At 43.8% G+C, this 16,392-nt stretch overlaps 1 protein-coding gene across 1 annotated transcript in view; it reads right to left on the reverse strand.

The window, feature by feature from the left end:
* cdkal1 (CDK5 regulatory subunit associated protein 1-like 1) overlaps positions 1–16,392 on the reverse strand; it is a 505,260-nt gene that overhangs the window by 29,650 nt on the left and 459,218 nt on the right. The window contains exon 14 of the mRNA XM_056286983.1: positions 9,726–9,809. Within this exon, the coding sequence (XP_056142958.1) occupies positions 9,726–9,809 (84 nt within the window). The remainder of the gene's footprint in view (positions 1–9,725; positions 9,810–16,392) is intronic.

A 16,392-nucleotide genomic window follows, 5' to 3' on the forward strand; every position in this document is an offset into this window, starting at 1 on the left:
TTAAGAGCCACAGAAAAACGGAGTTTTCCCCAACGCTTCTCCACATTGTTATTTAGCTGGCCCCAGCCTGCCTAAATTAAAGAAATAATGAAGAAAAAAAATCATTCACTGCTGTGCCGATTGTTTTCGATTCAATTTACGGAGGCCCTCAAGGTCAAAAACTATGGCAACAGCTGTGAGATTAACCAGCGGGATTTGTGGGTTTGTTGTATAATTTCCCCATGGCAACTACACAACTCAACAGATCGCAGCAGAGAAAGTGGAAAACAAAGAGGTATAATTATGCCTTACTGTGAATTATTTTTTTTTCTTAATTAGTTACGATGATGAATAAAGATAATTTTGAAACGTCTCCTCCTTTCAAACACGTTTTGAACTCCTAACTTGGTGTTTTAACAGTGAAGGATTGGAAAATGCTTCGAAAACTTATTTTTCTCTTGCGCTTAACCTCTCACCCCCCACGGCAGCGCGACTCGCCGCTACAGCCGCCGCTGGGCTTTCATGATGCTTCACCTCAAGATCTCAGAAGAGGCCGGGCCAAATTGTAATTCACAGCGATAGTTCTCTTTTTTTTAAACGTACTATTTGGACTTGTATTTTTTTCCAGAGTGAAGAGAGATCTTCAGTATGAAGATGATGACTCTTCAGTCGATTTGATACGTTACGAGAGCCATGTTCAACGGCACTCTCAAAAACACACTCTCTACCAGAGCTGCTCACACCATATAAGTTTCCATCCAACTTTCAAACTAAACAACATGTCGCAAAAAACATGCACATTTCCACCATATCTGGTAAAACCCTCACTAGCCATGTTTCCATTGACTGTCAAGCGAATTTTACGCGAACATTAGACATGTCACAAAACAGAAAATAAAGAAAATGTGAATAAGGCGTGTTTCCATCAACTGGTTTGGAGTGAGTAACCTGGCCTACGCAGAGCGTAGTTTTTGGTTGTTTTTTTTTTTGAAAAAAAAAATTTCGGGATTTTTCCCTGTTTTTCTCCCCAATTGCATCCGGCCAATTACCACACTCTTCCGAGCCATCCTGGTCACTGCTCCACCCCCTCTGTCGATCCGGGGAGGGCTGCAGACTACCACATGCCTCCCCCGATACATGTGGAGTCACCAGCTGCTTCTTTTCACCTGACAGTGAGGAGTTTCACCAGGGAGACGTGGCGCGTGGGAGGATCATGCTATTCCCCCTAGTTCCCCCCCCCCCCAAACAGGTGCCTTGACCGACCAGAGGAGGTTCTAGTACAGTGACCAGGACACACCCCCCCACATCCGGCTTTCCACCCGCAGACACGGCCAATTTTGTCTGTAGGGACACCTGACCAAGCTGGAGGTAACACGCGGATTCGAACCGACGATCCCCGTGTTGGTAGGCAACGGAATAGACCGCTACGCTACCCGGACGCCTCGCAGAGTGTAGTTTTGTCAGAAGTTGGCGGTATAGGCTACGTTAGCATGGCTGTAATAAACAGAGTAGAAGTAGAAAACTGGATTGCAACCAGAAACAAAACCGGCCGCCTTGACCAGAAGATGGAGCGAGGTCTTCAGGAATTAGTTTCCGTTGGGGAAAACTGTGATTGTTCTTTCATGTCAGCTATAACTGGCCATGTTTCGTGCTGTCTGGAGATGAAGACAAAGAAATGTAAGGAGTTTAACTTAAAATCCGAGTTTTGCCCCCTAGCAACTTTCACAAAAGGCCGGATGTTGTACGTTCAGGCACCCACTAAGCACGGATGCACACACGCCACACAGAGGCTGCAGGGAGTTTAGCACAGCGCAGCTTCGTAGTGATGGCAAACGCAGATAAACCAGCGCTTAGTGCCAGAAGAGCTGCCCTTTCTGCAAACGACGTAGACAAATTATTTTTTCCTGGGGGGCAAAAAAACCCAAAACAAAACGTGAAAATAAAATGAATCTTAGTGCAAGCCGAGACTGTTGCACCCCCCCTAATGTGAAGCTGAAAGCAGCTGAAGTGAATTCGGTACAGCTCAAGTACAACTAACTTTTTAAATGCTGCAGCTTAATGGATATTTATTACATTTTTTTATTTATTTGACAGAATATTTATTTTGATTTACTTTTAAGTAAATTCTACTTTTTTATTAGTATGTTGCATCTGGTTGCAGCAGTATTGACAGACTTTTTATTTAAGACAGAGCCATAGTTTGTTCAGTAAACCACTGGTTAATAAAAAAGAAGCAATTTTATGTTTTGTTCCTCTTCTCCCCGCTGTAAACGAAAATGGACCGAACTGTGACCTCAAAACCGAGGTACCTACCGAACCGTGATTTTGTGTACCATCACACCCCTAATCCCAATGTCTTGCTCAAGGGCACTTTGAACAGGTGGCTTATTGCAACTGCAGGGTTGAAACCCAGGGCCTTCTTGTGGATGTAATGTAAGAATGTTAAGTGGTCAACTTGAATGGCAACACTATAGTAACTGGATACCGAGCGCTATGTGGCCCATGGAATATGACGAGTTGGGAACTCGCAACACATTCTCATTCCCAACTCGTCAAATATGGCAGCTTGGTCAGTGGCCTTAAGCTTCAAACTATAATGCTTGAGTTACCCCTTTAGCATCAGTTTTGCACATGCAGGGCGGTTCTATATATAATCAATGGTGTAGTGTTCCAGTTGGGGAAAAAAAACAAAAAACAGAGCTGTCGGTCCTCCATGTGCCGCCAAAACAGTGCCGACCCGCCGAGGCATGGACTTTGTAAGAGCACTGAAGATGTTCTGTGGGATCTAGCACCAACACATTAGCAGCAGATCCTTCAAGTCCTGTAAATTACAAGGTGGAGCCACCATGGATCAGACTTGTCGGTCTAGCACATGGGTCTCAAACTCACGGCCCGTGGGCCAATTGCGGCCCGCGGGACGTTATTTTGTGGCCCCCTACTTGACATCAAAGTCTAGTGTTAGTGCGGCCCGCGCTTGCCCTGGGCTTTTATTTTTCACTTATGAGCTACCATAGTGCAGGCTCATGACAGTGATGACTCGGATTTCAGACTTCCAGTTGAAATGTCAAACTCGGAGCTCAGAAAGTCCGACTTCCGAGCACAACTTGAACGCACCATAATGGGCAGCGCGAATTAGCAACGGTTGAAACTTGGTTGAAACTTGATTCCGGAGCGACACCAAGTGGAAGGGAAATATATCCTGTCAGCAAGCCCCAGTTATGTCTTTCTCAAAACCTGCCGTGAAGAGAAAAATTGGTGACAAGCACAGACAATTTCAGGAAAAGTGGGAGACGGCATATTTTTTTGTTGAGCACAGAGGCAGCCCGACGTGTCTTATATGCACCGAGAAAGTTATGGTGCACAAGGAATACAACATCAGACGTCATATTCGACTAGACATGCTGATGATGAGTATACAAAATACCAGGGAGATGAGAGAGAGAAACGGGTCGCCAATCTTAAAACATGTTTACTGAAGCGACAAGATTTCTTCACGAAAGCTAGCAAAGATAATGATGCAGCAGTCGAAGCTAGCTACGTGCTGAGTGAGATGATTGCTAAGTCGGGAAAGCCATTCAAAGAAGGGGAGTTTGTTAAAAAGTGCATGTTACAGGCTGCAAGTATAGTCTGTCCGGAAAAGAAGGGTCAGTTTAGCAACATCAGCCTTTCAGCCAACACAGTGGCAGAGCGCATTTCTGACCTGTCAGGTAACATATATGATCAACTGTGTGAGAAAGCCAAACGTTTCTGTGCATACTCAGTCGCTCGTGATGAGAGCACAGACATCATTGACACTGCGCAGCTCGCAATCTATGTCCGTGGTGTTGACGACAGTTTTGAAGTGATGGAGGAGTGCTCACAGTGATTCCAATGCATGGCCAGACCACCTCTCAGGAGATATTCCGCCAGCTGTGTGATGCCATTGTGGATGCGGGTTTGCCATGGAAGAGGTTTGCTGGAATAACAACCGACGGAGCGCCATCAATGACAGGGAGGAGAAATGGAGTGGTGGCACTTGTTCAAAAAAAAACTGGAAGAAGAGGGTGTGGAGGAAGCCATTGCTCTGCACTGCATTATCCATCAGCAGGCCCTTTGCAGCAAATGCCTGAAGTTTGACAATGTGATGTCTGTCGTTGTGAAATGCATCAACCATATCAGATCCAGGGGTTTAAAGCACCGGGAGTTCCGTGCCTTTTTGGAGGAAATAGAGTCAGCATATGAGGATGTGCTCTACTTCACTGAGGTACGTTGGCTCAGCAGGGGAAACGTCTTGAAGAGGTTTTTTGAGTTGAGAGCAGAAGTGAAAGCCTTCATGGAGAAGGCTGGGATGGCTGTTCCTGTGCTAAGTGATCCCAGATGGCTCATGGACTTAGCTTTCCTTGTTGACATCACACATGAGCTGAATGTACTGAACAAGAAATTACAAAACCAGGGGCAGCTTGTCAGTGCTGCCTATGACAACGTGAGATCATTCTCCACAAAACTTGTGTTATGGAAAGCCCAGCTCTCTCAGACAAACCTCTGTCATTTCCCAGCATGCAAGGCACTCATGGATGCAGGCACACCATTCAGTGGTGAGAAGTATGCTGATGCCATTGTGAAGCTACAGGAGCAATTTGATCACAGGTTCGCAGAGTTCAAGACACACAGAGCCACTTTTCAAATTTTTGCTGACCCCTTCTCCTTTGATGTGCAAGATGCCCCTCCTGTGCTTCAAATAAGCTCATTGACCTGCACTGCAGGTCAATGAGCTTATTTGATAGCTTGTTTGTTTTTGTTGTTTTGTTTTGGGGTTTTTTTAGCTTATTAGCTTATTAGTATTCCATCTTGTCATAACAGAACCTGGTGTCCCCTTTTTGTCTCACACTGTTCGTTTTTGTTCCTGCACTTGTACTGTTACCTGTCTTGTTTTGATCACCTGTATATATAAATAAAAATTTAAAAAAAGATTGAGAACATTGGATCGGTTGTACTTTTTTTTTGGAATACTTGCGGCCCAGCCTCACCCAAACTCTACCTCCAGCGGCCCCCAGGTAAGTTGAGTTTGAGACCCCTGGTCTAGCATATCCCAGAGATGCTCAATCAGATTGAGATCTGGAGAATTTGGAGGCCAAGGCAACACTTTGAACACTTCATCATGTTCCTCAAACCATTCCTGAGCAATTTTTGATGTGTGCGAAATGTTTGCAGGGTGCATTATTCTGCTGAAAGAGGCCACTGCCATCAGGGAATGCCACTGCCATGAAAGGGAGTACTTGGTCTCCAACGATGTTTAGGTAAGTGGCATGTGCCAAATCGACATCCACATGAATGGCCAGACCCAGAGTTTCCCAGCAGAACATTGCCTGGGGGCCTCACACTCCCTCCACTGGCTTGTCATCTTCTCACAGTGCATCCTGGTGCCATCACTTCCCCAGGTAAACGGCACACGTACACGGCCACCCACATGATCTAAAAGAAAACAGGACTCCTCAGACCAGGTGACCTTTTACCACTGCTCCAAGGTCCAATTTGTGTGCCCATTGTAGGCGCTTTCGGCAGTGGACAGGGGTCCTCATGGGAACCCCGTGGCTATGCAGTCCCTTATGCAGCAGGGTGCAATGCACTGTGTTGTGAAACATTCCTCCCATAACCATCATTATAACTTTCTGTGACTTGTGCCACAACAAGTCTTTGTTGCCCTTGCGCCTTGATGAGCCTGTCACCGGTTTGGGGTTTGTCCCTCCTCGGTCCACTGTGGGTAGGTACTCACAGCTGCTGATTAGGAGCACCCCACAAGCCTTGTCGTTTCAGAGATGCTCTGACCCAGTCGTCAGGCCATAACAATTCGACCCTTGTCAAGTCGCTGAGGTCTTTACTCCTGTCCATTTCTCCTGCATCCAACAAAATGACTACGAGAAGTGATTGTTTGCTTACCATCTAATCTACCCAGACCTTAACATGTGCCCTATTCTGCAGACATTTGGAGATAGAATATTATTCGGTTCACCTGTGTGTGGTCATAATGTTTTGCCTCATCAGTGAGTCCATACATGCAGTCTGCTTCTAAGCAACGAGGGCAAGCAGAGAGAAAGATGAAGGTGAGGACGTAGACAGCTGTGAGTGTGTGTGTGTGTGTGTCTGTGTGTGTGTGTGTGTGTGTAGGAGAGGGTCATCGGAGGCCCATTACAAGGTGATTAGATGATGGAGGTGCTTGTCAGATCTCACTGGAACCCCCCCCCCCTCCAATGCATGTGTGCACGTGTACGCACTTGAACACACACACACACACACATGCACACGCATGCCAACAGACAGGTGGGACGAGTGCTTATTAGAGCTGTCAGGTGAGATATCCATTCGCTGGTGTAAAAGTGAACCTGGGTCCTCTCTCGTGTTCTTATCACACACTTCTCCACTCATCTGCCCCCAGCTTGCTCCTTTTCCTCACCCGTTTTCTATACAGCTCCCCCTTGCCCTCGCTCCCTCCCACTGCATCCTCCCCCAACACCCCACACTCATACCAGCTAAATCGCTGTCTCCCACCTCCCTCTCCATTCCTCTCCTGTCCTGCCCTCCTTCTCCCAACTGTTTTCACCTCCTTTCATTCATCATTCACCCTCCTTCCGACTCTGCCTTCACGGTGGCCCATCTGCCTGCTCTGGAAGAAGAACGTGCGCTAACAGCTAGCGGCTAACGTAACTGTTTTGCTGATCTTAGTCAGGGTGTCTAACGATGAGCGCGGACATGGTGAAAGTGAGAGCGTACGGTCACCTTGGTCCCCATGTCCTGATAGCTGGATTATGCCAGGCATGTCTCCTGTGTCTCTTCTACTGTGATTTCTCTCTCTCTCTCTCTCTCTCTCTCTCTCTCTCTCTCTCTCTCTCTCTCTCTCTCTCTCTCTCTCTCTCTCTTTCTCTCTCTCTCTCTCTCTCTCTCTCTCTCTCTCTCTCTCTCTCTCTCTCCTCTCTCTCTCTCTCTCTCTCTCTCTCTCTCTCGCGCTCTCTCTCACTACCTCCCTGTGACCAAAGCATAAAAGGAAGAACAGCGGCATTATACTTTCGAGATAAGTTGCTAAATAAAGTGTCCTAGTGCGCCACCATTGGAAGCAGCTAATAGTCAGGACAGCCATGCAGTCAGTTGTTGTAACCATGTGCAAAAAACAACTGCGACAAAATATTCCTACCTGAACACGATCACATATGACTGCACACTACTAACTGAGGAGATTAACACTAGAACGACCAAGCCGGTCATTTTGACAGTTTTGGATTTTCAATGTTTTATAACTTTGTGAGGAAAGACAGATACAGACCTGCCACTCCATGAATGCTCCTAAAATTGCATATATTTGCATTAAATGAGTTTCAGATCAATTGCACAAAAAAGTTATGATAAGATCTACCTAAACGACCATGAGCGTCAAAAGACGGCTTGTAATTTGCATGTGATTGTGTGTGTGTCATGTCACTATTTATGGCGTGTGTTGGTCACGTCATTTCCTTCGTGAAGGTCATTGCTCTGTCCTAGAAACACACTAGCATTCTCCAGTGCAGAGAAATCCTCTAAACTTGATTTCTGATTAATGCCAACACGTCTGCTTACAGACGCCGTTTCAGACGCACCATGACTACCACCGAGGCGTTGCAGTATTTACAGGCGTTGGGCAGTGGCCATTTTAAATTGTTTGAAAAATAGTATTAAAGTTGTTAAAATGTTAATTTTGGTGTCAGTTAGTTTCTTAACAGACATACTAACACATGCAATGCATTAATATCTCAATTGGGTATTTATCTTGACAGAATATAGAGTCTAAAAACCGTGGCGGTCAAAATGACTGCCCACGGTCATTCTAGTAGTTCTGGTTGTTCTTGGGACGTTATGCATTTATTTTCTGTTGTTTTTTTGTTTTTTGTTTTTTACATTTCACGTTTATAGGCCTTGTTATGTCTGTTAGATTAGTAATATGTGTTTTCCGTTTTGTTTTTCAGGTAATATTTTCACTTTTTAAATTTTGTTATTCAAGTTCGACCATGTTTCTCTAAAATTTAAGTTGTTAAAAATAATATTGTAGTTGTTAAATGTTAATTTTGGTGTCAGTCATTTCCTGACAGACATGCTAACACATGCAGTGCATTAATATCTCAGTTGGGTATTTATCTTCACAGAATATAGCGTTTAAACCAGCGGTCGTTTTGACCGCCCATGGTCGTTTTAGGTAGGAGTGGAATCGCGGGCGTTCTAGTGTTCAGGCAATCAATCAATCAATCAATCAGATTTTATTTGTATAGCACTTTTCATACAAACCAAGGCAGTCAAAGGCTCGCCTTTAGCGGCCGCCTGTGTACATACGCACGTGTGAACCTGCATGTGTGTGGATGTGGACATGTTCCCGTGGGGGGTTGTTGATAGGTATTACTTGGGCATATCCCCTCAAGGAGATGGAGGGATGTGTCGTTATTGAAGTGTCACATGTTTGAAGTTCTCTGCAAAAGGCATTTTGTGATCAAGGAAGTGTGTGCCTGATATTCACTATCCCAAAAATGTGGGGTGGGGAAACATTAAACAGGGCAACACGTTCTCGGGGGGGGGGGGGGGACAATCGATTCACACGCACCTACAAATAGACAACACACACACACACAAAATCATACCCACTAACGCACAAGTGCATACATGAACTGAGTGACACTTGTAACTTAAGTTTATGGCCCGCAGAAAGAGGAGTGAGAGGAGGAGCAGGAGGAAAGGAGGGAAGCAGAGCGGAGGAAAAAAAAATTATGACCATCCCCTGCCCTCCCCACTAATAAAAAAGCATAACTTCAAACACGTTTCTGATGACGGTTAAAGCAGGAGGAAATTGATTTATTTGAAAATGTTTGAAAGTGAATTTTTCACAGGTTGGAGAGGGTCTTTGAAGCCGTGTGTGTGTACACGTGTGTGTGTGTACACGTGTGTGTGGGAAGGATGGAATGTACATATCTCTAGGGCTGACCTTAATGTTAGTACAGTAAAAAGCTAAAAGTGCTGCTGTGATCGGCTGCCAGACGCTAGCTGATCACCCAAGGGGTGTGTGTGTGTGTGTGTGTGTGTGTGTATGTATGTATGAAAGTGTGTTCCTGTGTGATATTAGAGCTAACCTACTTAATTCGGTACAAGATCGAGCTTTCGACACCTGCTGTGGGTGCTCTCTGACAGGCAAAGCGGAGTGACTGATTTGATTTAGCGGGTGTAAAAATAAGCGGGGCTAGATGAGATTCAGATATCATATTTGATGTATTTGATGCACACATACATAGGCATCAAATACAGATCAATTTCCCGGTCGCTTGTGGTACACCGTAGATGATGGATATAATGTGTGGGACAAATGAGCTTCCTTTTTTATTCACTGTTGCGTCCCGGCAGAAACTGATCTCACACTGGGTGACACAGGAAGAATAATAAAAAAAAAAATTAAAAGTCCCTAGTTTAAAGTATATGGTGGGTCCTATTTGATGCTTTATCTCTTAGAATTCAACCCTAGAGCCGGAAAAAAGGAGCATCAGGTTTTAAACAGCTCCTGCTTTCTTGAGCTAATAATGAATGGGAAGTTCCTTGACAGTGGTTCACTGGGAACATTTCTCTGGTTTCTCTTCTTTTCCTTGGATTCCTCCTCTGACATGTTTTTTTTTTTCCCTTACAAACTGCTCATCAGTCTTTGTACAAGTGGTTCAAATGTGCTCAGGTGCATTCTGGGAATTGAGTATAGCGGGTTAATACCTTACCTGTTCATAGAACTTGTTGTGAGCCACGTAGTACTGGGCATCGAAAGACTTCTCCGTCACCAGCACATGCTGTCTTTCTCCTACCTATTGACAGACAGAGAGAAAGAGGAACGACAGAAAGAAAGTAAAAAGTGAAGGAGGAGGGAGATGGGGAGAGAGAAAGGGAAGACACAGTGAGACCGGTAATGTTTACTCAGACAACATCTATCCAGCGTTTTGCTGGTTATTAACTCGACAGCAACAATCAGCCCTTCGTTCTGCTCATGTAAATGTGTGTGTGTGTGTGTGTGTGTGTGTGTGTGTGTGTGTGTGTGTGTGTGTGTGTGTGTGTGTGTGTTGGGTCCATCTGTGTGTGGGTCTTCAGCCATATGCCAACCATAAAGGCAGCAGGGTAACACAGCTATTCAGTCAATACAACTAAAAATCCGTTTGTCACTCTCCTCTTCTTGAACATACTCTCTGGATTTCTTTTTTCTTGAATCGAACCCCTCTTTCTGAAGTCACCCCATCACACTTTCTCTATTGCACTTTTTTCTGTCTCCTGGCCACCCGAGTAACAAAATTTGACTTCATCATGTTGTTAAAAAAAACAAAGGCCAGTTAGGTCTGCAGAAAAAAATCATTGGTGCCAACTTGCCCTCCATTCGGAACTTATACACCTCTAGAGCCAGAACACGGGCAGGCAACATCACTGAAGACTCATCACACCCTGGTCACAACCTGTTCCGACTCCTCCCCTCTGGCAGGCGCTACAGAGCACTGTATCGCCTGCCAGACAATCAGACATAAAAACAATGAACAATGAAGGCTTAACACTGTCAAATAAAGCCAACCATTTTGTATATACTGTACTGTACATTGTACATATACTGGTATGCTTTGTTATGTCCATCTACCTCAGGCATGTATGTAAGTAACCTGCTAACATCTATTTCAGCATCTCTGATATATTATCTGCACCATTGCAATTTATCACCTCTTATTTTGCATGTTTAAGTCAATCCTTGTGGATATATCTGACGATTGTTGTGTTGTCTACTACTACTACTACTGCTACTTCCGGCTGCTCCTGTTAGGGGTCGCCACAGCAGATCATCCATTTCCATCTCTTCATGTCCTCTGTATCTTCCTCTGTCACACCAGCCACCTGCATATCCTCCCTCACCACATCCATAAACATCCTCTTTGGCCTTCCTCTTTTCCTCTTCCCTGGCAGCTCCATATTCAGCATCCTTCTCCCAATATACCCAGCATCTTTCTTCCACACATGTCCAAGCCATCTCAATCTTGCTTTGTCTCCAAACCGTCCAACCTGAGCTGTCCCTCTGATATAATCATCCATAATCCTGTCCTTCTTCATCGCTCCCAATGAAAATCTTCGCATCTTCAACTCTGCCACCTCCAGCTCCACCTCCTGTCTTTTTAACAGTGCCACTGTCTCCAAACCATATAACATAGCTGGTCTCACAAACATCTTGTAAACCTTCCCTTTAACTCTTGCTGGTACCCTTCTCTCGCAAATCACTCCTGACACTCTTCTCCACCCACTCCACCCTGCCCACACTCTCTTCTTCACCTCTCTTCTGTACTCCCTGTTACTTTGGACAGTTGACTCCAAGTATTTGAACTCATACATCTCCGTAACCTCTACTTCTTGCATCCTCACCATTCCACTGTCCTCCCTCTCATTCACACCTCATCTCTCCAGTGCATACCTCCACATCTCCAGGCTCTCCTCAACCTGCACTCTACTCTTGCTACAGATCACAACGTCATCCACGAACATCATAGTCCACGGAGACTCCCGCCTGATCTTGTCTGTCAACCTGTCCATCACCACTGCAAACAAGAAATGGCTCAGAGCCGATCCTTGATGTAATCCCACCTCCATCTTGAATCCATCTGTCATTCCAACCGCACATCTCACCATTGTCACACTTCCCTCATACATATCCTGTACCACTCCTGTTGTGTTGCAATGTTGTTATTCTATGTTAAGTACACTGAGAGAGTCATGAAACCAAAGTCAAATTCCATGTATGTGCAAATCTACATGGCCAACAAACATGATTCTAATTCTGATTCAAGTTCTTGGTCCAGTCAGTTTATGATGTCCTCCTGAGGCCTTCCAACCTTTTCAGCTGGGGCCTGGAGGACTCACCTGTTATCCAACTTTGCCAGAAAAGGGGATCCTTGGAGCACATCCTGACCTGCTGTCCAAAGGCCTGGGGAGAGGGGCAGCATTGTTGGTGCCATGACCAAGTTCTTTGGGCAGTAGCAGAAACCATCTGCGCTGGGATCAGCTGCAGCAAGCAGCAACACCCAAACCCCCCCCCCCAAAAAAAAACGTACAATCACTTTTTTTTGAGCAGGGCAGAAGCCCCAGCTCCAGTCAAAGGCCCAGGATGGGATGCTCACAACAGCAAGGGACTTGCAGTTCCTGGTCGACCTCGGGGGACAACTGAGGTTCCCGGACACCATTGCAGCTACCACACTCAGGGCAGACATGGCCCTGATGTCCATGGCAACCAAGCAAGTGGTTTTGCAAGATCTAACTGTCCCCTGGGAGGATCAGATGAAGGAGGCACAAGAAAGGAAGAGAGCCAGGTATGCAGATCTGGTAGCTCAGTGTCGGAGGAACGGGTGGAAGGCCCGCTGTGAGCTGTTTCAAGTGGGCTTCAGAGGCTTTGCAGGCCTGTCTCTACACTGGGTCCTGGGACTCTTGGGGTATGTGGGCTGCAAAGAAGAAGAGCCATTAGGAACATTTTGGAGGCCGCTGAAAAGGCTTCCCATTGGCTCTGTGTGAAGAAGGGGGACACGTGGTGTAATGCGCTACCTAGACACAAGTCAGGGCTTGCTCAGCCCTGGCTGGGTTGCTCGGGTGAGGATGTCTGATGTTAAGACCCAAAACACCTGATGACCCCAGGTTCATTACACATGATATGTCCTGGTTGCACCACATGGTGTATCAAAGAACATCATTCACCTATAAAGGCATTACTCCTAACATACAGCACTTTGTAAAAAAATGTCCTTGTCAGCAGTTTGAACAGTGAATAAGTTAACAACTTCATTTACAACTTTTGCCACAGAAAAGGCATGACTGAAGAGAGGTGGGACTTCCTGAGTCATGAACTTGAAAAAAAAGGAAAGACAATCTTGGTGAAACTCTTTAACAACCTTATACAATCTACAATCTTCTTCCTTTTTTAAAAACTGGCACCTTAATGTTTCTCTCTCTGTTAGTGTCTTTGCCACTCTCCATTTGCAATATAAGTTGATGAGGCCATTCACTTTACTGTTGGAATCGCAGATGCTGACACGGCATATGATGAATGCAACTGACTACAATGCTGATACTTAGTCTGCAAGGGTTTACTGTCTACATGCGTGGCCCGAGTTAGCTGGCTAACATCAATACAGACAGGCGGAAAAAAAAAAGGTGAGACATTGGCAGTGATGACAGAAATAATTGGAAGTGGCGATGCCCCATAGACTGACTACTGAAAGAAGCAATGTATTGGGTTTTGGAGAAATTGGATTAATTCAAACTATTAGAACCCTTTAAACTGAAATATTGCCATTAACTGATTACTGCCAGTGATCAGGTAATTTGTTTCCATGTAAATGTACCCTCAGAGGGAGACTGAATTAGAAAGGTTTAATGGCACTAAATCTGGTTGCTATTACTACAGAGTAATAGCTTAATAGAAAAGTGCAAAGGAGGAAGGAAATATATAAAGATAAAAATAAGTGAATGACTCTCATAACTGTTAGTTCTGTTAATGAGTACAAAAGTACAATCAAGACACCGACAATTATTTAAGACACCATTCTTGACAGATCATCTATAAGGCACACATTGCTTTCTAATGCAACTCTCACCATGTTTGCAAACCAGTTAGGCATAAACAATCCCTGGAGATCTAGATTCCCATCTGATAAGGCCTTTTTCATTCTTTTCACAAGTGCTCCATACTTACTCATGAGTTGACTTTTTTCTCTTTGATGACAGGCTCTTACTGAAAGTTCAGGCCTGCAAATATCAGTCCATCGTGACCTCAGACTAAGGCCCCACTTCCATGGACATACACCTTTCTGGCAATTTCAACCCTCCAAAACCATGGCGATTAAACTCACTTCTACTGTCAGATAACAAATCCATTCAGTTCCTTAAAACAAATATAATAATTATTATTATATTTTTATTTATATTACAACTTTCTTTGACATAGATAATATGCCTGATGTATTTAAGGGTACTCTATCAGAAAAGTTCAAAGCATATCTACGAGGCCAAACAATTTCATGTTTCATATGCAAGAAAGGCTGATACAGCAAAATTATCCAAGATTGCTGAAGAAATCTTCCAATTAGACCAGCAACATGCAAGTGCCCCTCTCCAAATCTTTATAACAAACGTCTCCAACTACAAACAGAATTTGATGTATATATATATATATATATATATATATATATATATATATATATATATATATATATAAATTGAACTACAGCTACTCAAGACAGATTTTCTTTTTTTTTAATGAGAGACAAAGCAAGAAAATTATTTAACTATCGAGCTCGTTCCGAAGCAACCTCCAGACTGATAAATAAAATCAAAGCATTTACATATGTCATCCTTACAGATTCTAAAGATATTAATAATGCATTCTATGACTTTTATTCTGATCACCACACTTCTGAAAGGCCCCCGCCAGACATCCGTGACCATTGTAGTCCTTTTGACCAGATCCCTCATCCAGTTGTGCATCAAATGATCTTTGAACAACATGGAAACAACATTTTTTATACAAGAATTTTGTACAGGGGAGATATTCTTACTTCAACACAAGAAGGCTGTAAAAAATAATTTACTCCCCTGCATCATATTCCCCTGAAGTGGTTGTTTCCTTAGATGTGGAAAAGGCCTTCAACAGGGTAGAGTGGCCATATGTAAAAAAAAAATGTTTTAGTGATCGTTTTATCTCTTTCATTAAGTTTCTTTATTCTTCCCCTGATTCATCAGTCATCACTAACAGTATGCACTCTCCCCTCTTGCCCTTCACATGGGGAACCTGATAAGGCTGCCTGCTCTCTCCTTTGCTATTTGCCATTGCAATCGAGCTGTTGGCCATCTGGCTCCGAAATTAAAAAAAAAAGATTTGAAGGCATTGAGAGGAACAACACTGTGCATAAATTGTCTCTATATGCAGACGACCTGCTACTATATGTATGGAACCTCATCTCCTTTCCCAAAATAATATCTATCCTGGAGCAATTTGGATCATATCCAGGGCACAAACTTAAGTTACAGAAAAAACTAACTTCTCCCCACAAATACTCCTACAGTAAAATTACCCCCTCTCTTTTTCCTTTCAAATTGGCACAAGATGGATTCAAATATCTGGGCATTTTCATAACAAAATCCTTTTTTTCCATCCATCCATCCATTATCTGAATCGCTTACCCTGCTCTCAGGGTCACGGGGATGCTGGAGCCTATCAGCCATTGGGTGGCAGGTGGGGAGACACCCTTGACAGGCCGCCAGGCCATTTTCTTATCTTTAAATTTATTTTTTTCTCCCATTTTAAGAAAAATGCAAAGTAGATCTAGCACACTGGTCCACTCATCCCTTGTTGCTGGCAGGTCACATTAACTTAGTCAAAATGGTTGTCCTATCCAAATTTCTCCAGCTCTTCCAAAATATTCCAGTTTTCATTAAGAAAACCTTTTTCCCCACACTTGATCAGAACATAACAGCCTTTCTTTGAGCCAACAAAGCATGACAAATTAAGAAATTGTTCCTTCAATATCCTAAAATATCAGGTGGCACGGCCTTTCCAAACTTAACCAGGTATTACTGGGCTAATAAAATCCAAAATTACTGTATTGGTCCAGAGAGATATCTCCTCTTCATCTTTATCCTTGAATTCCTTGATCTGCTCTCAACATCCACTCAGTCACAATGTTAGTACAACACCTACTGTCACTCATACACTAAAGATTTGGTTCCAATTTACAAAAACATTATGGCTTGCATAAATCATCTCACCTATCGCCTGTCGCTCATAATTACCGACTTGCTCCATCGTGTACCGATCCCACTTTTGAAATGTGGTCCAATAAAGGAATTCAATCTTTAAAAGACCCCTATTCAGATGGAGTTTTTTCTTCTTTTTCAGATTTGTTAAGGAAATTTGACCTACCTAAATCCCACCTCTTTTGTTATTTTCAAATTCGCCACTTCATACAGAATCAGTTTCCACAATTTCCATGCTGTCCCCCTAACTCACATATCAATTCAATTCTTGGACTTGATCCTAAGGTCAAAAGCTTGATTTCGATATTATACAAGGAGAAAGGATGCAGTAATCCTGAATCCCTCATTAATCTGAAGACTATATGGTAACAAGAACTGAGGAGCAATGGGAAATAATTCTCAAACAGGTTCATTCATCTTCCATCTCCGCACACCAGTCTGCAGCAAATTGAGACAATACACCGCGCTTACTACAGAAATGCTAGACTTGCGAAAATATTGCCAGATGTAAGTGATGCTTGCAAGAGATGCAGACAGTGCCCCTGCTAACGTGACCTATAAGTTTTGGTCCTGTCCCAAACTGCATGAATATTGTACTAATATATTTAAATCATTAGAGGGACT

Source organism: Lampris incognitus, chromosome 9, assembly GCF_029633865.1.
Source record: "Lampris incognitus isolate fLamInc1 chromosome 9, fLamInc1.hap2, whole genome shotgun sequence".
NCBI classification, from domain to species: Eukaryota; Metazoa; Chordata; class Actinopteri; order Lampriformes; family Lampridae; genus Lampris; species Lampris incognitus.